Consider the following 26,783-nt stretch of genomic DNA (forward strand, 5'->3'; position numbering starts at 1 on the left):
TATGAAAATATAATTTATTTATTATCATATCTTGTACTATAAAAGATCCTAGAAATTCGTACAATGTAATAGCAAAGGATATAATTAAAATAATTTATATAGGGTTAGAAATTAACTTGGAAGTGAATCATGAATGGGAAATACGATGTTTCAAGTATTCTATACCTAAGATAAAAATTTGGTGTCTAGATGATTTAGAAACGGTAAAAACTGTATATATTTTAAGACAGCGTATCCATTGTCGTCATCATTATTTATAATAATAGACTTAATGAAAAAATTGTCTATATAAATATGTATATATTAGTGATGCAACGTTAATTTATTAAAAAACAAAATTAATTATGGATCGGCCCCATATTTTACCCGGTCATTTCGATAGGGTCGCCTTATTCTTATTTCATATTTTTATCAGAATTTTGGTAATCTCCAGGTAATGTTGTTAAACGGCTCGTTTTGAGCCGATTTTTAAAAACGGCTAACTCAATATTTTCGTTAGAAAAATATTGACTAAGCCTCGAAATTTCGATACTATATGTTTAGACCTTTGCTCCTTCTATGAGCAAAATATTCAGGCTTGTATAATGTATTTCTGGATAAAAAACTGAGTTAGCCATTTTTAAAAATCGGCTCAAAACGAGCCGTTTAACAACACTATCTCCAGGACTCACTTTATCACTTCCCTAATGTTTTATATTATTCATATGGAAACTTACAGCCTTAAATTTTAAAAGTGTATCATTCATTTATTTTGCTTGTATTTATATAAATATGGTTTAAGTATGCTATGAATGATTATAATATACTATTATATATAATCATTGGATAAATCATTATTTAATAATTCTAATCTTATTTAATTTTATTTTTAATTTTTGTTTTTGGGATAATGTTTTATACGTAATTATAGCTATACGAAATTAAAATGAAGAATTTTGATTGATAGCGCCAGAAATGCAATATTTAGTCATAGGGTCAGTTATGAGTCTCTTATCAATCAAATCAGAATATTTTTAAAATAATATTTGAATGTTTTGTATGAATTTATAACGATAATAGGCGTAGCCAGAGGGGGGAGCAAGGAAAAATCCCCCCCCCCCTTCATAAATTTATCATTTTTTGTGAATATCATTTTAAGCTAATAAAAAATATCCTCCTTAGTCCTTTCTCCACTCCCTGACTCCCAAAAATGTATGCATATATCTTAAACAATAATTTGAAAGAAAGAATGTAAAAGTTGATATTTTTTTTATAAAACTATTCTTAATAATTTATACATTTTTGGCAAAAAACATTTATATATAAAAAAAGTGAACCAAAAATGTTTTTTAGGAAATGGAATATAAGCCAAAGCTTCTTAAGACTAATGTGAAATGTATTATAATACAAAATTACTAAATAATATAATATATCAAATATAGTTTTTTATAAAGTGAGTAATTTAAATTTATTTATTTTATAAAAGTAAAATATAATAATAAAAGTAAAATATAATAATAAAACTATTGATAAAATTAAATCATAAATTAAATCATCATAATTAAATATAAACAAAACTAAAGGACAATAACAGTGCAATATTATATGTCTTAGATTTACAGTATATCTAATTTTATCAATTGTCATATGACAATCAAATAATTTTACCAATATAGCGAGAAAACTATAAAATATTGATAAGTAAGGACATCAGAAAATATCTTTTAATGACATTGTAACTTGAATAGTATGAAGATTAATTTTTAATATTTTATTATTTATAATAATTAGATGACGTTAAATAGTTGAATGCAAATTGTTGCTATATATATTATCAAGAGCATTGATTAGTAAATGTCAAATATCTCTGTAAAAGTGGAATTTTACCTAGTATTTTGTAACTATATACCATACTTTTATATTAAAGTATATACAAATGATTTATAATATTTTATATCTAATAAAAATATATTACGTATTTGTTCTAGGCTTATTATCTTTATTAAAAATAACCTCCTATATAATGTAAAAATATTTTATGTCTATATATAGACTAAGGTAACCCAGCCGAAGGCCGGGCAAATGCGGGTCGAAGGCCCGCCCAAATGGGATCCTAGGGCTTTGCCCCCAGGAATTTTTTAATTCCCCCCCCCTCTTAGGAAAATCCTGGCTACGCCTATGATAACGATATAAAACAAAAATTAACATTTTCCAATGCATATTAATAGCAATGTGTATCCATCATACAATTATTAAGCGGTTGGATTTGAGTTATCGATCAGATCATATATTTTTAAAAATGAAGATTTTTCATGAGATAACGACAGCAATCAGTATTTAGTCATAGAGTCGGTTATCAGTCAAGTCACAATATTTTTTAAATATTTTTTGAGATAATACTTTATGCAAATATAAATATTGAAAACAAAAATGAAGATATTTTCGATAAATAACACCAGCAATGTATGCCTTACAAGTTTGCTTTTTCGAATATAAACCAACTTATAAAAATGTCAAATAAACCTATCATTTTTTTAAAGAGTTTTACACATTTATTCACACCCAAAGATTAAAAAAAGCGCTAACCAATAATCTTTCAATTTTCCTATAGTAATATTTTTATATTTATATATTTAACGCCCTCTTTTGGAAATATATTTATTAACTTTTAAAACTGAAATTTGCGATTAAAAAATCTATTATACATGAAACTAATAATGCAAAATCGATCCATTTGAGCCGATTTTTAAAAATGCCGATATTTTATTCAGAAAAGTTTTACGCAGGCCTGAAGATTTTGCTCATAGATGGCACAAAGGTTTGGACATCTATTAGCAAAATCTCAAGGCTTAGGCAATATTTTTCTGGGTAAGATAGTTAGTCGTTTTGCATCATTTCATCAAACTGTCTTTCTTCTCCCATTCATTATATTTGATCTTATGATTTTACGTACTTTATAAAAAAAATTTATTCTTTCTGCTTATTTAACAGATATGGAGATAAAAAATCTAAATATATTTTAATCAGGATAAATTTTTAACATTAAGAATGGATTTATGAAGGAAAGACCTTATTTTTTTTTTGAAAAAATTTTTTTTCTTAAATAAAATCGAATCTAGTATTTTATTGAATAACAAAATGCCCTTCATTTATTCGATACGTTATAATATACAAATACAATAATATAATTATCAATATAATAATTTGGTCTTTATTAATAATTTGGCATAATATTATGTTTTACTAAGTACCGTGATATTTAAAAACAATTTTTTTCGAGTCGATTATTTAGTACCGGTGGGCTTAAAGGAATATTTATAATGCCGTAGTCTATTCGGTTTATGGCTGAGTGAGGAAAACGAAGAGATGGTTGCTCGAATATTTGAATGTATTTGAAATTTGGGCGTTTTTTTGGTCTCCCTATTTTTGCAGGTCAACGAGTAATATATGTCCTTAAAGCCGTTTCGGAATTTCGAGTTCATCCAACAATATATGAAGGGATTACAACAACTATGAGACATGGCTAGCCAATGACAGAAAAACCAGACGTAATGAATTTTATCGTATAAAAATATGTCTGGTTTGTAATCCGATACAACTATCAAGGTGTTAAGTGGGAACCAGCATATTCCAAATATGATTACAACAGTGATCATCATTTTTATAACCTTGATCATAAAAAAATAAAATAATTTAAATTTGTATATGAATAATATAAAATGTTTAAATTAATATAATAGAGATATTTGATATATATATAATAATATATTTAAGCAAATTTTTTTATAAATGAAGATATCTAAAGGTCCATCAATTGTTGTAGAATTAAAAAATATATAGTAAATATGAAAGGCTTGTTATTATTTTTTCCGCTATTTTATTCGAAATTATCAGTAAGTATAGTTCTGAAATTACTATATTTTTAGCCGTTAAGATAATTTTTTAGCCGTTAAGACAATTTTTTAGCAGGCTATAAAATCGTCTAAAACAAGTTTTTAGCCGAAAACTATCTCTTTAGTCTCGGATTTTTTTTAAAAAAGATAGCAGCTCAAATATGGAAGAAACTAATATAAATTAAAACGCCTTAATATTAACGGATTTACTCCGGTAAGCGCCTGAAGATTGAGCCGAATTAGCCGACAATTTGTCATTACCCAACTATATCAGTAAGTTTTAAAAAAAAATTATTTTTCAGTATAATAAGAGAATTGTCGGTATTTTATTAATTTCACCAGTTATAAATAACAATATCATAGGATTCAGGCCATGTGTTTTTTCCTGTTATTTTTTTCAACTTTAAATTATATTTTAAACCCGTTTTTTTTTTAAATTTAAAAATCTGATTTGACTGGAAATGTATTCCACGATATTTAAAATACCTATTCTATGAATTTCTTACAATTTTGCCATAAAAATTTGAACTTAATTTAATTTATATTCGCTTTTTCATAGATATTTTATACAAATTATAAATTAACGGTAAAATTGTCTACAAGCTAACGAATCACTGACATAAATGTAGTAGACTAAAGGACCGTGAAAGTACCCCGGACAAAAAGACACTGGACAAAAATATGCAGGAAAAGACATCAGACAAAAATATTCCCGATTTTGGAAAAAAATTTAAATTTAAAAACTGGAAATTTTTTTAAATTACCCTTTTTAAATCATTTAAAGTTTTTTGTACAATTGGAGTATTTTGTCCAATGTCTTTTTTGCACAGGGTACATTTGACAGGGTTTTATTGACAGACATTTATGTCAGTGAATCGCAGCTAGAATATATTTTTTTCCGGTATTTTTAATAGATTTCCAAAATAATAATTTTTCAGGATTTTAAATGATTTCCCAGTAAACATATTTATTCTCCTATATTTTAATTATATTACCAATAAAATGCTCTATTTAAAATCAATTTACCGGTATTTCATTACTATAATTAGTTATGCTTAAACTTTGAGATTTTTGATATGAAATATAAATTATAATCATTATAAATTACATTAAAAATTACTTTAAAATTAACCCAAAATTTATTAGCCTAAGATTGTACATTAAAATATTAATGTAATGTGTATAACATTGAATGTTATTGATTTTTTAATGTTTTATTAAAATATTAAATAGGTAAATTATCCTTATATACAAAAAAACATTGATTTCATAGCTCTATAGCGATGACCGTTGATATTACCTATAATACAGTTCTGGGTTCAAATCCAAGAAGGTTCGGGTTTTTTCTCCTGAAACCTTTGCGGACTAAATATTAAGTCTTCCTATAATAATTATCATTAAAAAATTTAACCCATTTATATTTAAATAAAACGAAATTTAATTATTAATCAATATAATATTACTTTTACATAAAAAAGTGCTGACTTTTCAAAAAATTATCAGATATCTAACCTTATGACCATCTAGCGAGGACACTCAATAGTCTACATCACAAACTAATTTCATAATTAGTTGTAAAGAAACTTTTTACTGATCAAAAATAAAATACTGACTCATTTTGTATTTAACAACGATTCCATTAATAAATTAAACATTATAATTTTTACGGAATCTAAATTTGTGAATCAATTTTTATACACAAAAATATATGGCAAAAATTATCTGAAATTTACAGAGTAAATTGATATGCTGAAATGCATTCCAGGTTAAATTAATTTTTTTTTCAAATTCAAAAATATTCCCACATTAAATGATATAAAATTTAGAAATCCCGAGTCTAATGATCTCAATCTGAATATACAACATGACATTATATTATTAATATATTCCTCCTACAATGACCTTGATATTCGTCGGCCAATTATTCTAAGAAATAAACAGGGTATCTTAAAAAGGAATTTAAAGAAGATTATATTACTTAATATTTTCAATCGGTTATTCACGAATCAGTGGGAAAAAAAAAGGAAGAGATAAGATATGATTTTATATAAGTATATTTATTTTAAAATATTGAACTAATTTAGTAGTAACTTTTTTTAACCTCATGTATGGACACTTTTAAAATCCATTTAATGAATGAATCGCCAATCTAGTTGTATCAGTGCCCCCCCCCATGAAAAATTTAAAAAAAATTTTTAAATTTTATTTTCTTAATTTATTAATTTTAATTTAATAAATTCTTAATAAACGCTTGATTTTTATGTTTTAAATTTATTATAAATAATAATAGATATACATATTTGATTATTTTTATATTTATTGGTTTGCAGCTATTTCACACCACCCAAGAAAGGAAGTTATTTATTCAAACGTATCATGATATTGACTTAAAAATCAAAAAAAAAACTAAAAAGATTTTGTCCGACCAAATTCATCGAAAGACAAGAGTCGGTGAAACTCTTTTTTGAAATATATAATGTTGTCTTTGCAGCACTAGAATTTTATATATCAAGCAAGGAAAAAGATTCAGCAGATGCCGAAAATCTTTTGCAGGCTATTATTAAGCCAGTTTTTAATTTCAATTCAATATGTTTATTTTTTATTTAATTATACATATGATTTTAGCAACTACAAAAAATTGATTTGGATTTAAGGAGATTATGAATAGAGCAAAGGATATTGTTGAAATATTAACAAATATCAGAGAGAATGTGGATGAAAAATTTCATGAAATATATGAAAAAGTAAAGGAGATTGCTAATATGTTGGAATTGAAATTTTTAAACCTAGAGTAGTCTCTAGACAATCCAATCGATCAAATATTGATGCAACTACGATTGAGGATTTTCATAAAATAAACATTTTTATTCCCCTTATTGATACATTTTTATTTCAATTAAAAGAAAGATTTATTAGTCATAATTATATTTCAAAAAGCTTTTATTTTCTTTTGCCGGTTGAGTCTAAACTGTTGATTACACTTGAAACACGAGAGGATATTAAAAAAATCTCAGAGTTGTATGCTGATGATTTAGTAGGTCCATATGATAAGTTACTTTGTGATGTCAAATTTTGGTATAAAAATCTTGACAGAATAGGGTATTCTATGAGACCAAAAAATGCTCTGCAGGCCCTTTCCATGTGTAATTGCATTTTAGATTCCCTGCCTAATATCAAAACATTATTAATTATTTTAGCTACCTTGCCAATTAGTACCTGCATTAATGAAAGGTCTTTTTCAACTTTAAAAAGGTTCGAAACCTATTTAGGAAACACAACCGGTGAAAAACGTTTAAATGGATTAGCCCTATTGAATATAAACAAGGAGATTTTAGATAAAAATTTGATTCTAGATGAATTAGCAATATCTCTGAGAAAAGTTGATCTCTCTTTTTATATTCAAATCAAAAAATAGCAATAAAATTTTATTAGTTTTAATATATAATCAACTTTTTTTTGTAAAAAAAGTATTATTTATAAGATAATATCATCATATTTTTTTAAATACCATTATTTGCATAAGAATTACGCATATTTTATATAATTGTAAAAAATTACTTTTTTTAAAATAGAGTCTTTATACATAATAATTTTTAATATTAAAATCTGTATTATATAAAATATCAACATTTCGAATATATTTTAATTAATAAAAATATATACATGATTAAATAAAGGAATGTAAAATATATAATAAAATACCTTAAAATTTTGTTATATGAAAATATAAAACAATTTTAACAAATCCAAAAATATAAGCAATTAACGCCCCCCAAAAAAAATTTTAAACCCCCCCCCCCCCCCATGATAAAATCCTGGCTACGCCACTGAGTTGTATATATCATTGGTCCCAATACGACATTATATAAAAATATTTTATATTTTATAAATCAATTTGTATACTTGGCTTTAACAAAAACTAAAGTCACCTTTATGTATCTCATTAACAAAAAAAGAGAGCATCTTATTAAATATTCTATGATTGTTTGAGGAAAACGATCGACATTTAAAAATAACAACTTATTTAGTATATATATTTTTATTTTTAATCTTAAGCCTTTATATTTTTTTTTCTTGAAAATATTTGACTTTTAATTTATAGTGGTTTTGGTTTGGATTAAAAAAAAAATATTTAATATATAATAATATAAAATATTTTTTTTATTTCACAAATTACTATTATGCTCGACTCTCGTAGCATCTAAAATAAATTCTTTTAATCAAAAAGAAAAAAACAAACTCCAAATAATAAATCAAAAACCGGTTTTATATAATTTACTTATTTTTTTATTTTAAAAAATGATATTTATGTTCCATTAAAGGTAATTAAGTTTTTTTTTTCTTAAAAGACTAAGAAATGATAATAAATCAATAATTATGAAATAATTTTTTATAAAAAAAAAATTGTCACTTTAAAATTTCTTTTCATGTATTTATAATTTCTATTCTCATAAGTTTGAGATCTAAAACAAATGGCCTTACTTTTTAATTTGGAACAGAATCGACAAAAATCAAACATTAAATATTCGTAGAGTGCAAACAGGCTTTTTATGAGTTTGAAATTTTAAACTCTTCTCTCATAAAGATTTTCTGAATCACGAACAGAAATGTCCTGGACAAAAAGATACCGGATAAAAATGCCTCTGGATAATTTTTGTCCACGTGAGTTATTTTGTCCAGCGCTTTTTTGTCCGGATTACTTTGGTCATGGTCATTTTGTCCAGGGTATATCTGTCGGTGATTTATTAACACTAGGATATTTAATCAATATTTTCTTCTTTTTTTTAAAAAAAAAATCTCAGGGGACATATGATTTGATCATAAAAAATAATAAGAATATATATATATAGAAATATTTTCTTTAATTGAAGTTTTATTTTGTTAAATAACAACAAAAAAAATGCAACTTTATAGCTTTTCTTATTTAATTATTTTGAAAGATAAGGTATTTTAATTTTAAAAAAACATAAGTACCTTGACTACTGACTTTGTGTGATTAGCAAGCACTTCTACATCTCCCGTATCCAGTAACGATATTACCCACAAAATATTTTGAACACCCATCTGTTCACTTAAATATCAAAATTGCCAAAAATATTTCTCCTACCCCTTTAAACCCTTATTTTATTTTAATGGCAATCTTGCGTCATAACTCCCTCCCCCCTGTGTTAGAAGTGCCTAGTTATGATTAGACCTATATTTGATCTTGCATTTTTATAATTATTCCAATAACTAAGAGTTATGGAATAGAAAGTGAAAATTAAAAATCTTTCAATAGAGATTTTATCATATTATAGCGTTATTATATCCTACATTTGTATAATATTTATTTATAGGCTTATTTTATATTTGTAATATTTATTATAGGCTGAAAGTGTAAAGTTTGAAGTTTAAAACATTATTAAATAATATAAATGTATTCCCTCCTCCACTCTTCCAAAAAAAAGACATTATAAACGATAATAACTGAACTCAATGAATCGAGGATATTTTTTTATTAGATGTTATATATTTAAAAATAAATAAATATCTGAAGTAAGAAATATGATTAAAGGTCATAGAGATATGGGTCAGGGCGGTTTGAAAGATAAGAGATATGATTAAGATATTAAATAGTTTTCAATAGAATTTCTTCTTTTTTTTATACTAATCTGTCGAATCTAACCATGCGAATAAAAATAGAAGAATAGAAATTTAAATAAATCAAGTTTTGTAACGGCGATTTCCTTGGGTTATACTATAATCTTATAAAGGTTTAATCTATTAGCGTAATCTCGAGGCTAGTTCAATATTTTTCTGGCTAATATTAAGTTAGCCGTTTTTAAAATCTGCTCAAATCGAGCAGTTTAATAACACTAAATCTTATGATAATCTAAAAATACTGAGGAGAGACAGGGGATCTTACGAGCCTGGGTATGGAGTTGCCAGACCGGAGGCATTCTTCTAGAATACAATAAACTCCAATGGGCTAAAAAAAATTCCAAAATATACCTATAACTAATTAGTGATTATATATGCACATATGGCCATATTTTTTTTTCCAGATATAAGAACACGTGTAAAAATTTTATAACACGCTATTATATTTCACTTCAACGAGGAATTCTAACCCAATAAAATATTTATAATATATATATTAGAACCCTGTATAAAACTTTTTGAGTAATGAGCCCAGCCAGAGTCCATCCGAAGTCCGGCTTGAGGTCGAGCCTCTGGTTTTCGTTTCCTCATAATTTTTAAACTCTATTTTTCATAACAATAAAAATTATTATGAAGGAGCAATTTTTACCAAAAATCTTATTTAATATACTGCCATAGCTAATTACTTTGATATTTTTAAACAATTTAAAGTAAATTTTGAATTATCATATAAAAGCGATAATCCTATCATGTTTACAGTTAAGGGATTAGCATTTACAACTACAACGACAAAAGTAATTTTTAATCAATAAATTATAATTAATATCGAATAATAAAAAAAAATTAAATGAAGTCATCATTAAATATAAATTTTGAATCTAAAATAAAAATTGCTGCATAATAAAAAGCTCTAAAAAAAACCTTTTTTATAAGAAAATGCATAGGAAATCTTAAGAAGATTAAATGCATAGGAACACTTTACAAAATTATTTAAACATTTTTTTCATTCTAAACTGTAATTGTTGTGCGTGTCTTGGCTCAACATTAGAATAAAAAAAAGGTGCATATGGCACCCAAACCAAGTTTTGTGAAGACCAGGACAAGGTTCACTTATAAAAAATCAAGAAGTTATTACAACTTTTCGCTAGCAATTTCATAGTTAATATTAAATAAGTGTTATTGAAAATTTTTTAAGTTTTTATCAGGAACATGATAATGATAGTAAATATAAAAGTATATAATTGAAATCACAAAAAAATGTTTTTGCAATCTTTATGATAAGAAACTAATAGCCAAGTATATATTATATTTATATCCTACTTTTAATTTATAAATGTAAGTTTTAAAATAAATGGCTAAAATATAATATTTTTTTTCAAGAGATTATATACTATTTAATAGAAAATGATAAAACTATAATCCTACTCATTTTATTAGTTATTTTATTTAAGAAAAAACTGTAAATTATTGTCAAAAAAAGATATTTGATTTACACAAATCCAAATCTCGAATAATGTTATATAATTAGAAAATTATGCTAGTATTACATACCTAAACAAAATTTTATACGCTATATATTTGTATTATTATCTACTAATACGATATACCATAATAATGCGTTTATCTATAATCATGCCTTTGCAATTTGATTCAAAAAAAAAATGTAGATGAAATAAAATCAATTTCGGAGATCTGGCTTTATAAGTTGAAATAGTAGAAATAATCTTTAAGATAAGAAAAATCAAATTATTTTTATCCAGGATTCTTGGATCCTAAATTACAAAGGCGTATTTAAAAGGAACGATTTAGGGAATATAATGGATGCCGAAGTAAAAGAAAAATTGCAAACGTGTCAAAAAAAAATGTTATATGATTTTGAAGTTTTAAAGATTACCAAAACTTTTTCGCATTCATTTTATTTATTATTTTAAATTATGTTTAAACATAGTCCTTACTTAACTCCTTATTTTTAATACTCCATTAACATGTAAAACATTGATATGATTTCCTTCAGGATATAAAATAAATTCACATTACATTTACATGCTGGGTCACTCATTCATTTGTAAAACATTGGTATATGATTTCCTACAGGATATAAAATAAATTCACATTACATTTACATGCTGGGTGGGTCACTCATTCATTTAAACTCATGCATAAAAATAATTCAGAAGCCTAAAAGTACTATATGTTAAAATATTTAATACATCATAATGACCATCGTATTTTATCATGTGGCCTTGTTAGTTGGGTTACTGGGCCATATATTTTTACCGACTATATTAATAAGCAATAAACTAAGTAAATGAAATTTAATTTAAAGACTTGTAGAAATTTTGGCAAAAAAAAAAATTAAAAATTCATATAATATAATATAAAATAAAAAATTAATATTTTCGATCGATAAAAATTTATTTAAAATGATTGCATTTGTTTAATCATAATTATTAAAATATAGGGGTGCTATAATTTTACAAACAATGCCAAAGAATTTATATATAGGTCAAAAAAAATCAAATATAAATTTTTAGATATAATTATGGTTCCTAAGGAAATAATTTCATTTAACCCTAATTCTTATATTTTTTAAATAGGCAAAATATTTAGATCAGATTATTTTTTTTATAGAAATTTGATGCTCTGTTTAGGATTGTTAAACCTAGGCACCCAGGAATATGTCCTAGGAATTTATTGAATCCAATAACATGGTGGAAAGGGATCTATACACTAGTGTTGTTAAAGTAAGTTACTGATAACGTAAAAAATTGTAACTAGTTATATTTTTTTAAATTTAATTTCCAAATGTAACTATTAAAAAATATTCATATATATATTATTAAAAATATATTCAATGTTAAATTACAAAAAATTAATTTAAAATCAAATTTTTTAAAATTTTAATTAAACATCTAACCTGTATGCGGGCCTTTTTTATATAGTTATTATTGATCAGAGACCTGAAGGCCGGCACCAATCCTAGCCTGGGTACACGGGCTGGGCCGTATTTTAATTTTTATAAAAATACAAGAACATTGCCGGGTCTAAAAATATTTATAAAAATACCCAGGTCTGGCTGGGCCGTATATTTCAAAACCAAATATTTTAAATATCATAATTTTTATCTATAAAAATTAAAAATAAATATAATATATTTTTTAGAAATACCGATCGGGCCTGATACTTTTTCTGTAAAAAAATATCCAGACAGGGCGAGGCCTAATTTTGAATTGTAGTAATTATTTTAAAAAGAGGAGAGGGGGGTGTAGTAGGGAATTTTTTATTAGCTAAAAATGATATATATGAGAATAGACAAATTTCCGAAAGGGGGATTTCCCTTTGTCTCGCCCTGGATACGCCAGAATTTAATTTGAATTCTGACTCGTCATTTAATGCGGGTGACATTCAAATGATGAAATAGAAATTATACCATCCTAGGATTACCGAAACAACAGACTTAGATGTTAAAATACTTTAGCCTAACTTCAATAAGTATTTTGGATTTCATGTTGAGACTGGTAGTACAAACAATATTAGCGTTAAGTGTTTCCTATGTAGTATTGTTAAACGGCTCGATTTAGGTCCATTTTTAAAAAAGGTTTGATTAAGATTTTAGCCAAAATAATAACCTCCTGAAGATTTTGCTTATAGGTGGCAGAAGGGTTTGGATCACTAATTGGCAAATCTCGAGGCTTACATAATATTATTTTACTATAAACTTAATCGGGCCATTTTTAAAAGTCGACCCAAATCATGCCGTTTAACAACATTATTCCTATACTTCCCAAAAAGTGTATTATGGCATAGTCATCGAGAGCAAAGCTAAGGGAACACATCTTTGATTATTTTCAAATATATCTTAAATAATTGTACTATAATTAGATGTACATCTAACAAAATTTTTGTTTCTAAATATTATATAGAATTATCAATTAAATAAATCTAACTTAATAATTAAAATTACTTTGACTACCATCCCAAGGGAATGATGATTTTCATGTCATACATTATACTTAGTAGCAACATAAGATGCCAACAACTTTTTATATAATTATAATTATAAGAAAGCATAATAACATTACCGAAAATGCCAACCTTTGTGGAATTTGAAAAAATAAATCTGGGCCACCATCTGAACTAATTGAAAAGAAATAATTATTACTTCTTATATATATATATATATGGTATTCTGATGTTTTATTTCAGTGTAAATATATTTTATTTCTCCAGATTTTTTTTTTCAGTGTAATATTTTTATATAAATAGTATATTTTCTTTTAAATACTATTGATATTGATTGATTAAGATTTGTATATCGTAATTTTTTTTAATATTAAATAATAAAAAAAATAGATGAGTTATATAAATAATATAAAAGTAACTTATAATGTAACTAGTTACTTTTGAAATATAACTGTAACTAATTAAGTTTCAAGTAACTTTTAATAACATTACTGACACCCAATCATAATCCACAATTGCCCAAAGAATTATATCAATATCTCCTACTAGTAATTCATCAGAAAGTATATGGCTACCTTTGGGAAAAACAGACTCTAAACCAAGAATTAAGTTAGGAAATAAGGTAGAAATGTTTATATCAATTCGGCATAACTTAATAAATCAGAAATTATCCTCAAATACTCAATCTAGAAAACAAAAGAATTTTTGGGAAGAAAGTAGTTCAACAGAAATAGAAAAAGAATCGGATGATAATGGTGTTGAAAGGGGGTGATGATGTTTTGATAATGTTTTTGCTAAGCATTTAATGTATATTCTAATTATATTTATTATTTGAAATAATTAATCTATTGTTACTTTAATATAATAAAATATAGTATCAAAATTTAAAATTGTTGGTTTCAATTTAAACAAATTAATTCCCATAAATTCCCATTTATCCATAAAATATCCATGGCTAATTCAAGGGAATTTTTCATTCTAATGCTGGTATAAAATAAGATTATATTTTTAGAAAAATATTTACAAATCTCATAAGATTTATAAATTCATTGCCTAAAATTGATGTAAACGAAAAAGATTATGGAAAATTTATCAAAAGTAATAAATATTTTATTTTATTAAGAATACACTAACAGATTCACATCTTACAAAATTGTTATTTTGCCCTGATTTTATGAAGAAAATAATTTTTAAATGTTTACTAAATTTTTTTTCTAAATACGAAAAAGAAAGGAATAAAAATTAGTAAATATTTTTAACCTATAAATAATAAACTTCATTTTTAACCTAGTAGTGGGAGGGGGGGGGGAGTATTTGGGCCACCCAAAATTATTTTTTTATTAAAATCTACCATAATCGAATAATTTTTTTCCTGACAACCCTATGTATGGCAGCCCCAAGGAAAATATGATTTGTAAATATTTTGTATTTTCTCAATACTTTTTATATCGATATCGAGAAGAAACTTGGTAAAGCACTGGAATGAAATTTAGATATACGATACTTTTTTATTATATATAATTTGTTTCATAAGTTTGAAATATTTATCTTTAATTTTATTAGAATATAATTTTGATCTAGAAAAAATAGTATAAACAAATTACGGCAAATGTTTGCGCATTACAAGTTGTAAAATAAAAAGGAAAAATAATCAATAATTTCATAATTAAATAAACCTATAATTTTTAAGTAGTTAAGTAAAGATCTTTTTATGTGGCCCACAATACAGTATTTTTTAGAAAATTTAATATAAATAAATTTAACATTTCTCTGGAGGGAATGCAGATAAAATTTAAATTGAAACCAGAGTGTCGAGCCGAACCGAAGCCGTAATAAACCGTTATAATTTTCTGGACCAAAACCATAACCGAACTTTTATACCGGTCCACTATAGTCTTTAATATAATTTATTCATTTTAAAAGATTGAGATATGATAATTTAGAAAATTAAATAGTATAGATAATTAGTGTTGTTAAACGGCTCGATTTGAACCGATTTTTAAAAAACGACTAACTTAAATATTTTATCAAGGAAAAATATTACGTAGGCCTAAAGATTTTGCTCATAGATGACACAAAGGTTTGGATATCTATTAGCGAAATCTCGAGGCTTATTGCAATATTTTTCAGGCAAATATTGAGTTAGCCGTTTTTAAAAATCGGATTAATTCGAGCTGTTTAACAACACAACACTAATAGATATTGATTTATATATGTATAGTTTGTTATGTTATCTAATTTTTTATTTATTCAAGTGTTATAATTAGAATAATAAAATTCGAATTATTTACTTTAATTTTTTTGCGTGATCTTATATTTTTTAAAAAAATATTCTTTTATTAGATTTGTTTTGGATCAATTTTTAAAAAATATATATATATTAAATATTATGATTATGAATTAAAGCTTTAAAAAACCGGAAATAACCGAAAAACCGGTAATAATTTATAAATCGGAAAACAACATAATATCAGGAATGGAAACTTAAATTAAGAACCAGAATGGAACCTAAATTTATACAGAACGGTTCGACACCCTAATTCTAGTGTTGCTAAAAGGTTCATACCGAGAAAAATATTTTGGAAATCTATTAGGGAATTCTGGAGGCTTGGGCAATTTTTTTCTAGCTAAAATATTGAGTTATCCACTTTTAAAAATCGGCACAAATTGGGCCGTTTAACAACACTTCTTGATTGAAATTCGTAATGTGTTAATTGATTATTTTTAAAAAAAATTCTTTTTGAGAATATAAAGAATTGGCCATCCCCAAGATAGGCCTAAAATTTTTATTAAAAAAGAAGAATAAAGTTTACTATCCTTTTTCTTTTTCTTTTTTTTTAAAAAATGCAAAATCAAAATTGATTCGCTCAAAAATTAAAAGTGATTTTATTTTAAACTGATGTGCAATAATAATTTTATTGATAAAAATCCAAGGGAGAAAATCTTTACAAAAAAAATATATGTAATTTTCATAAAAATTATCTTCACAAGTAGTATACTAAATAAAGCATATTCTAATCTATAATTAAACTAGAAGTCTGGGTAGGAAGTAACATTAGTCCTACAAAAATTTGAAAACCGAATGATTCAATTATTCGTATTTAATCTGTAAAGTCAAATTTTTATTTTCTTCAAAGCTATTCACTATGCCCTTCAAATTTACATAAAATGATTTTTTCTCTATAAGATAATTATATATTAACAATTAATAAAATTTCGAATATATTTAATAATAAATTTTATTCGGCAAAAAAAAGGTTGTTCAAATAAATTATTAATTTTTAGTGTTAATGCAACAAAAATAAATAAAATAAATCGAAAATACGATAATTTTAAAGCAATCCGCTAATTTTTTTTGTTATCGCGCAAAGGTCTAGATAACATAATCAATAAAATATAGGCCCGACCAAGCCGATGGGTCCCATTAATATTAATGATATATTTCTTTCTTACAATGCAATTCATAGTTAGCGCAAATTCGCGGTGAAAAAATATAATAATTTTACATTGATTTTTGAATACTTGGCCGCCAATTCGCCCTAACTGTGAATGCAAGATTTCTTCTTCTTTTTGTAAGATTGACTAAAATAAGAAAAGTTTTTTAAAAAAATAACGGGTAGGGAAAATATTTACTATTCATTTTCATATATTTTATTTTTAACTAAATAGAATAAAATGGATAAACATCATTAAGTTATCATGATTATTGCTTAAATATTTAAATTTAATGCGCAACATCAAATTTAGAGAATAAAATACATATTTCCTTCTTTTTTTTGAAACCACAGGCAGCAAAAGGGGGAGCAATGGACCAGTCATAGCCTAGATCTAATAAAAATTGTAATCGAATGGCGGGCTGGCTCCAGCCGAAAAAATATTGATTTTAGTTTCTATAAAAAACATATGAATTATTTAAAAGACTAATGATTATTAGCAAAAAAAAAGACTCTTGGAATACATTTCATTATTTAGAGATCAAAATTTTCGCTCGTTAAATTAAAAATGATAAACTTTTTTCTATAGTACGGTTTCGATACTTAGAAAAAGTATTTAAGTCTCAATTTTAAATTGTCGTTTGATAATCAAATATAAATTTATTGTTATTTAGTAATCGCGATTGGCAGGTCGTATAATATTTTTCGATGATGTTACCGTCAGCCCGGCTTTCAGGTGGGACGTGCCGACCCTGTCGGACTTTACCATAAAGTACGTGACTTATGCTTTTCACCAATATTATCATTAGGTCTAAAACAATTTTAAATCTTTATATTCCTCATAATTATGGGAGTAAGAATAAAGGGACACTCTAATTAAGTCCATTAAATTTAAAAGGAAACTCTCCCAGTAGCGGATATCGGCTAAGTTCCAAATAATGTTCGGTTAATAATAAATAATAATATCAATTGGGTTTGAATCTCTAAAAACCGGTTCTAACCTTTTCGTATGCAAATTTATTAGAATTATGAAGTGTGGTTAAAAAGCCAGATTTGGGTCAATTTTTAAACACGGCCCGATTAAGATTTTAGCCAAAATAATATTATGCAAGCCTAAACATTTAGCTAACAGATTGCAGAAACGTTTGGACTTCTTCCATCTCGAGTCTTACATAATTTTAAGCTAAAATCTTAATCGGGCCGTTTTTAAAAATTGACGAATCTAGTTTTTTAACAACACTAAAATTGAGTTTTAAAAAAATTTCAATATCACTAAATCTTTCCTAAAAGATTATTGAATTCAAATATATTTTCAAGGTTCACTTATGTCAAATTAAATTGTTTGTAAGGAGAGAAAACGAAGTAACCAAAATCGATTATTAATATTTTCAATAGGAGTTAGGATATTAAAGGTTGAAACTGGTTCACACTTTTTAAGAAGGGCTCGGTTCAGGTTTGGGTGGTTTTGGGCCTTATAGTGCGTACAAATTGACCGTTTCAACGCAGCGTTTTAAAACGCATATCAATAATTTAAAATACAAAACGCAAACGTACTCAAATTAAACGAATGCAATTAAAATGCATTATTTGCGTTTTGAAACGCAGCTTTGAAATGTTCTGTTTATGCGCACTTTTAAGGTGTTCATATAAAAAACATATACAGGCTATTCTTATTAAAATTATTGGGTTTTGAACGAAACTAAAAAAGCTCTTTTTCACCGAAACCAACCTGGTATAATTCAATTTCTAATATTGAAAACATCGGGTCAATTGAACATTAGGTTTAATTTTACCGAAAATATTTATCTCGAGTTGATTACTGAAAAACTTTAATTTTTAATAATTAATTATATTCTTTTAAATTCCTATTGAATAAATACCTCATTTTTTTTAAATTAAATAAAATTATTTTATATATAAAAATATTACGGAAAGTAATTAAGGTTAATCTAATAGAAGAGCAATTATAATATCAGTATCATCGCATATTATAAAATATTTACTTATACGAATCAACTACAACTGTTGTTTTTTTGGGAAATTCTGATTTTCTCCTAATCGAACATTATATTATATTTAAAAATAATAATAATTGTATGAATTATCTATGACTATCAATTAATTATTTTTGTGTAATTTAAAATTAGTTAATGAAAGCATGATAAATTTATTTATATGTATACATTCAACAATATGTAGAAATTATGCTTGATCTATATTTTATAATAATTGCTATTATTATAAAAAGGATTTTAAAATTAAAAACAATTTTAAAAATAATAATAAATGGTATACATTCATTAAAGTGAGTTGAGCGTTTAAGTTTTGCCGTAATTTTTAAATAAAAAAACGTAACGCGTCCCTTGTTTAAATTGAGGTTGACTTTTTATTAATACCCGTCGTTTCAAAATTTTAAATAAGTTCTAAAAAAAAGGGTTTGTCTTTGAAAATTATATTATCGTCTGCTTTCTTATTTCTTTAATTTCGAAATATTCCTTTTTTTAGGGTAAAAGTAAGTTATTTATATTACATTTTATATAATATTACAAAGCGAAGATTAAAAGTAAAAGCAAACAAATTTCACGTTTTTTTAAAATGGTTGTTATCGCCAAACGGTAATATTACCAATTTGCACGATTTGAAATGCATTATTTGCGCTTGCAACGCAGCTTTTGAATTGCAACGCAGCTTTTGAAACGCTCAATTTGTGCGCCTATTAAAGAGCTTTAGGATTCTCATTAAAAAATAATAATTTTTATATCTCTATTATAAAAATTTTCTCTAAAAAGAAAAATCGGTTTAGACGTGGGCAGAATATTTCGTGAAAATCTTTTAACTAAAATTTTAAGATAAAATTTAAAGTCACCATAAAAGCCCCTTTTCCCACCCCCCCCCCCTAAGGTACATCCTTAGGAATATGACTGATGCTAGTAAAATATTAGCCACTGGAATATATTCGTAAATCCCATGAGTCTATTAAATTAAATTCTTCGATTGACATTTGCGCATTATAGCAATGATCTTATTCTTTTTAGAATTTAGATGTAAAAAATTCGAAAAAAAAATATCATTAACGATTTCTTATTAATCTACAATCTATACTCATAGAATTAAGGCGAATTTTATGGCCAATAAAATATCAGTAAAAATTTGATCAGAATGTGGTTATAAAAAAGGAAAAAAATATGCCCATTAAACGCCTGGTAATCACAAATGTTTCTTATTTTGGATAACAAGAATAAAAGATAGTAATCGATTTTTAGATTATATCTCTCTCAATTTTGTCCGATAACTAATTAATGAGATCAGTTCAGGTAATTTGTGGAGCCCTGGTTAAAACTATTTACTACTGGTTTTTTTCTTTATACAAGAGGATTTTTATAAGATTATTCTGCGAAAAAAAATTTGGAAAAATCTTTTTTACTTTTAAAGTTATGACCAATTAGATTAATCATAAATTTAATAATAAGTATATTAACGTAACTTTTTATCTAGTTAATTATTTAGGGTTGAATACAATCTCCGTAAACTATATATCTACCATGGGATTCTAAAAAAAACTTATTTATGTAATAAAAAACAATACCTGTTTTTTATTTTTTATAGATTATTTTTACAATCCTTAAGGAAACTATAATCCAATATATTATTGCTCATCTTAAATATTAATCAACCAATATTTTGTTGCAAATTAAACAATATCACAATTAATTTATAATTTCCTCATTTTGATTAAATAGGATTTTTTTAAAAAAAAATTCGTAAAAATAATATTTAAGCTTTTTTATTAAAAAAAAATTGATTAAAGACCCAATTTAGAAAAGAATATTTATTAATAATATAAAATATAATTAATATTTTGGAAAATAAGTTATTTACAGGGGCGGACTGGCCATAAGATCCAGTGGGCATTTTGCCCACGAGGCCGCGAGAAAATGTCGATTTTGAGGCCGATGAGAGGAAAATATCAAAAAAGAGGCCGGTAGGAAAAAAATTATTTTGTTCACATTATTTTCTCTTATCATTTATTTATTTTTAATGATATCTATTATTTGAATATAACATTCCCTGAGAAGAATTATCATGTCGTTTACTATATTTGAATGCATAAAATATCAATTACTATGTGTTCAATGAATATGATTTTGGATGTGCAATTTTTTAAAATAAAATATATGATTATCGTGTTATTATTCTTTTCTTTTTTAAAATGTAAATTGTTTGAACCTAAAAATAACAAGTAATAAAAATATATAATTTAAAGAAGCCATTTAAGGGAACCCGGGCCTCAAAATAGAGGGTATGGGGGCGAAGCCCCCATAAAAATGAGGCTGCTATAAAAAAATGCCCACGAGGCCGTAACGTCGCCAGTCCGCCCCTGGTTATTTAAATGGTTCACCATATTAAATAAATCATTCTTCAAAACTATTATGGAAATATGGAAATTAATAAGCCAAAATTTATAAAAATTAATTTAAAAAATAAATATATATTGGAAAAAAAAAATATGTTCTTTATTTTATTAAGTATTCGGTTATGCTGGCATAATGTATTAACACACTAGGGGTTTCGTATTATTTTAAAACACCAAGGGAAAATGAAGCTCATATATAAAAATTAATCGGTTGGAACTTATTTTCATTTCGCAGTAATAATGAAAAATGAATGTTATATAAATAAATATTATTTAAATAAAGAAGGCAAAAGTTTAATATATAGGGGTGGGGTTGGTTTTGGTTAGGTCTCTTTAAAAAATACAAAATGAATACAATTATTATAAATCATATATTAAAATCAATGTTTTGGGCAGTATTCATAAAATATTGAATGAATATAGGTTGTAAAGAGTAAATAAGAAATTGTCCACCTAGTTTTTATTTAAAAAGTTATCACATTATAAACTAAAAGAGAGACCATATAATTATTTTTGTTTAAATTCCAATATCGATTGTGAATTTGACATAGGTTAGGAAATGCTAAGTAAATCACATATACATTACTTATATATACTATTAATTGATCAGATTGCATTTTTTACTAGTGGATATATAGATATTTAGTAATTATCATATATAATCCAGTTATGGTTAGAGGACATCTGCAAACCTAGATGTCTGAAACAGGCGGAAATTTATTTTTTAAAAAATCCAGGGCTAATAAAAAATAAAGAATGCAGATAACTATTTTTACAAAACACGGGCCCTAATTTATTTCAAGTAATTGTAATATGATCGATATGTAAAAAACAAACAAAAAGAATGATTAAAATTGACAAAAAAAGAGAATAAAGAAATTTAAAAAGAAAAGAAAAGAAAATTAAAGATTATAGGGATAAGAAGACGAAAAAGATATATCAAAAATGAAAAAATAAATTAAGAAAAGATGACAAAAATAAATTACAAATTGAATTGACATAAAATAAAATAAAGAAAGATTTCAAAAAAGTTAGAAAAAAAAAAACTAAGAAATAAAATAAAGAATAATTAAAAATGAAATTTTAGGATTATTAAAACGACAATTATGAAAATATTTTAAATAAAGATTTCCCCTTCCTCAATGGGATTTTCCTTTACTTTGTGGGATTTTTCCTTTTTAATCAAACCGTTTATTATTTGATCCGACTTTTCTAATTTGATTGAACCTTTTGCATGTGAGACTTTTTATATTGTAAGAAAATAAATTAGAAATTCTTCCTAACTTAAAAAAAAATAAAAAGTTTCCCAAAAGTCAATAAAAAAAACTTCAAATATAATTAATAACCTTCCAAATCTATTAAATGCCTACCAAATGCTTTTTATACTGCTCATTTAAATTAAATACTGCCCAAAACAATTAATATTAATGTTATATTTTATAAAAAGGTCAATTTATATTATATTAAAGGGTATTGTATTTTATATTTAATGTATACAATGGCCTCTATATTCAGACATAACAGATGCAATGCTCTCATAAAACGGGCCTTCCGCTGGCCTTCCTGTCACTTTAGAACCCCCAGGTCTTTTTACTGATGGGAGACAACCCGATAAAATTACACCAATTCCTTGAGAGAATGGCAGATTTCTAGCGTGGGATTTCTTCTTGACCCACTCTCACCCTCCAACATCAATATGGACATTTTAAAAGGTACAAAAGATTTTAAAACAAACAAATATGTGGATATTCCTGATGAATATAAATTCTTACCAGTTATCACAACCTTAACATCCTTTGGAAGCCAAGATCTTAAACTAATTTTAAAAAAACTTGGCAGAGCCTTAAGAAATCAGGAGACCCAAAAGAAGACGCCTACTTACGTCAACGCATATATGTTTCATAGGTTCATTCCCCGAGCAGCCAGAATTAGATCTTTTTCATATTCCCTTAATTATTTAGAATTTTTTTCTTCTTCCTAAAATTAAGAAATATATAACTTATTTTTTCCTCATTTATATTCGCGATTCTGATATATAAAAAAAATAATTTTTTTCCTTTCTCAATTACAAATTTCTGTATAAATTAAATTTCCTGTATATTTAAAATTAATAATAATTTTTTCTGTTAATTTTTTAATTTATATATTTTGATATATAGTTCTTTTTGTAATAATTTTTTATTTATTTTTAACAATTGATTTTCATTATTTCGTAATTATATGGTATTAAATAAAGTTAAATAAAAAAAAATTAAGGCTATCAATATAATATTATTTGAAATATAGCATTTAATATTATATAATATTATATCATCGCAAATTGATTAAATAGAGGTCATTTTATATTAACAACTTACTATATATTACGTTTATATAATAATATATAGAGAGAGAACTAATTAATAATAAATGGTTAGATTGATTTAAAAATGTTTATATAACAACCTTGACCATAGATCGTGGTAGAAACATAGACCATAAAAATTACTACCAATTTAGTTATTAAAAAACGATAGTGGAGTCCGAAAAGTCCCCAAACATTCTCTCAAACAAAAGAATACCCGATACCGCAGAAAAAGTACCTAAATTTTAATAATTTTTTTGAATGCTAGATGAAAGTTTTTTTAAAAAAATATTAATTTCTTCCATATATATGTGTCAATCTTTACCCCCAAAAAAAACATTTACTAGATTTTTACAGCTGACCAATAGCCAAAAAAAAATATTGCGCAATCCTGTAGTTTTCGCTCATATATGACAGAAAAGGTTTGGGCATCTATTAACAAAATCTCAAGGCTTGAGTAATATTATTTTTGCTAAACTCTTAATTTAAAATCGGGTAAATCGAGCCGCTTAACCTTGCATTTTAACAGTTAGCGCGAATTCGTGGTGAAGTATACAAAAATAAATGTAAATCATATTTTTATACTTCGCCGCCCCGTTAACTATAAATGCAGGGTATAACAGTAATAATGTGCAACAGTTGTATGTAATTTTTACACAGATTTTTATGAAAACCTTAACACAAACGTGAAGTAAAGGGAGTAACGCTATTTACTGCGTAGACTATAAAAGAAAACTTATTTTAATGAAAGTTAGTTGTTTTGGTAGATAATTAATATATAAAATTGTTTTTATGACAGCTTGTGGGTCAGTTGATTGAGATATATCAAGTTAAGGCTCAGGTTCGATTCATAAAAAAACTATTTTTTAAGACCCCTTTATTTTAAAGCTAGCTAGCATGAGCAGAGCTAGATAAATTTAAGAGTAATGGTAGCTAGACAGTGTGGATACGGGGTTAGGGTTAATATATTATATATATTTTGAAAAATGGTTTGATAAAAATTTGTGCTTGAATTTTAACAATAAATACTCCATTATTAATATGGATAAGAGGAATGCATCTTGACTATCCCATGTTTATGCGTTCAATTTCCAGATGACGGAAACGATTGTAAGGTTAATATATATTTTTCAAAAAAAAGGGAGTTTAATAAAATTTGGTAGCTAAATTTTAAATAAAATTGTTCATCGATATTTTATAGCATCTTAGTGGCATAATGAGCAAACTGCTAGGGTTTTGCAAAGCCATATACGTTTTATTCTCTGCGGGACCCATTTTTCAGGAACCCTTATTTCTGAAACAAGCCAGCACCAACAGTTAGTTGAGGGTTAAAGAAATGGCTATTAACCAGCAACCAGCAAGGATCTGGATTTGTACCAGATTATCATAAATCATATCAAATATTTTATTCTATTTTTTTACTTATGAGACCTAAGATTAAAATAAATATATATTAAATTTATTTTCTAAAAAAAATCCCTTTTCTGAGCATATAATTTTTTTAAATTAAAATTAATATATTTCTATCCGAGAGTATTTTTATCCATTTTCTTTTTTCCCACTTTTTTATTTAATTAATTTTAAGATGTATTTTTTTAAAAAAAATTATGAATTGATTTTTAAATGTAGGTTCTACACAACGTTTAGATTTTTAATATAAAAATGCTTGAGGCTTTAAATATAGTTTAACCATAAAAAAAAGGTGGATAGGGGAGACTGGGGAGAAGTGGTCATGTTTTTTCGTGAGTCGTGACATATAAAAAGTTTAAAGATTGTTTATAATTAACTATAAAAGTAAAAAAAAATTACTTAAAATTCTTTTCTAAACATTTTTTAAAAAAACAAACAAATGTGCGCTTAATTAGCGTGATATTTCAAAAAACGTTTAAAAATTAGTTAAATTAAAACAACGAAATTATAATTTTATATTGTATTGTAAAAATTTTAAATAATAAAATATAAGGAATATTTTAATAAATTTAATAATCGAATGATTCAAAAAGTTAGTTAGTTTGAATTTACTTTGATTTTTGACTTTACAATTTTTTCGTCCCTGATGACATGGGCCTCACCAGGAGTTTCATTACCCCAAATTTTTTTACAAATACTGAAATACGTGAATGTCAATATCATCAAAGGAAACGCGTATTGAAGTAAAAGTAAGGATACGCTAAATATTTTCTTGCTAACGTGGGATGACCATGATTCAACGCATTTGTAATAAACACGATTTTGAGAGTGATTATATTTGTTAAGAGAAATGTTAGGGGTCTGCAGTTCCACGGGTACTATGGGCGCCTCTTCCAAGGCCAAACGGGATAAAATGGCGATAGGCAGCGGTATCAATAACGCAAAAATGTAAATACAAGCTATAGCCCAATTGGCTTGCCTGTGGGTCATTTTCGGTCTCAATGGAAACATGATAACGTTATAACGGTCTATACTTATCAGGACCATTATGTAGGCGCTTATCATGACACTCACGGCTTGCGCGTAGCTCACGACTGGACACATAATCGGGCCGAAAGGCCAATACCCTAAAATTTGATCGGCCACAAACGAAAATGGAATGCAGAGAAGAGCCATCAAAATATCGGCACAAGATAAATAAAAAATGAAGAGGTTAGTTATCGCAGGTTTTTGATGCATTGCTAACTTCAAATTAGCATTCCCATTTTTATAAGTTTTTCTTGGTATTTCGCACTCCAATTTGTTTTTAGGAGTGATTAATGGACTGGACCGCAGTGAATTATTGGTGGTACCACCATTATCTATGTTGTAAACGCTTTTTTCGGTAAGTAAGGATTTTTTATTTTCATTATTTTCTCCGTTAGTTATAAATTTATTATTTTCACGGTTTGCATGTTTCACTCTGATCGTTTGAAAAACTGTTCTTTGATTTTTAACCACGAAACACACTCCGATATTACCTATGAATGCCAAAATCGCGATTATTGAATACATCACGATCATCGTTAATTTCATGGGAAAAGTCAATATGTGAGTTGCAGAATCATCTACGAATGTAATATTTAATTCCATTTTTTAATAAAATCGGTAAATCTTTAAATTTTTATATTTTTTTTAAATTATATATTTTTTGTATGGGCCTGAGC

At 25.7% G+C, this 26,783-nt stretch overlaps 1 protein-coding gene across 1 annotated transcript; it reads right to left on the reverse strand.

Annotated features, from left to right (window-relative positions):
- Positions 1-3,263: 3,263 nt before the first annotated feature.
- LOC135927040 (RYamide receptor-like) lies at positions 3,264-26,709 on the reverse strand. The gene is made up of 2 exons (XM_065462977.1): positions 25,690-26,709; positions 3,264-3,647 (listed from the first exon to the last, which is right to left on the reverse strand). The coding sequence occupies exons 1-2, from the start codon at positions 26,707-26,709 to the stop codon at positions 3,264-3,266; spliced, it is 1,404 nt and encodes a 467-aa protein (XP_065319049.1).
- Positions 26,710-26,783: the final 74 nt, after the last annotated feature.

This window comes from Gordionus sp. m RMFG-2023, chromosome 3 (genome assembly GCF_954871325.1).
Source record: "Gordionus sp. m RMFG-2023 chromosome 3, tfGorSpeb1-WG-v2, whole genome shotgun sequence".
NCBI classification, from domain to species: domain Eukaryota; kingdom Metazoa; phylum Nematomorpha; class Gordioida; order Chordodea; family Parachordodidae; genus Gordionus; species Gordionus sp. m RMFG-2023.

What these genes read in the sequence shown, in the direction of transcription:
- LOC135927040 (XM_065462977.1), bottom strand. Translation starts at nt 26,709, where the DNA reads ATGGAATTAAATATTACATTCGTAGATGATTCTGCAACTCACATATTG. An exon ending in TTGTAAAGTCAAAAATCAAA is followed by an intron (nt 3,648 to 25,689) that starts GTAAATTCAAAC and finishes TTTATGATCAAG; the next exon opens with GTTATAAAAATGATGATCAC.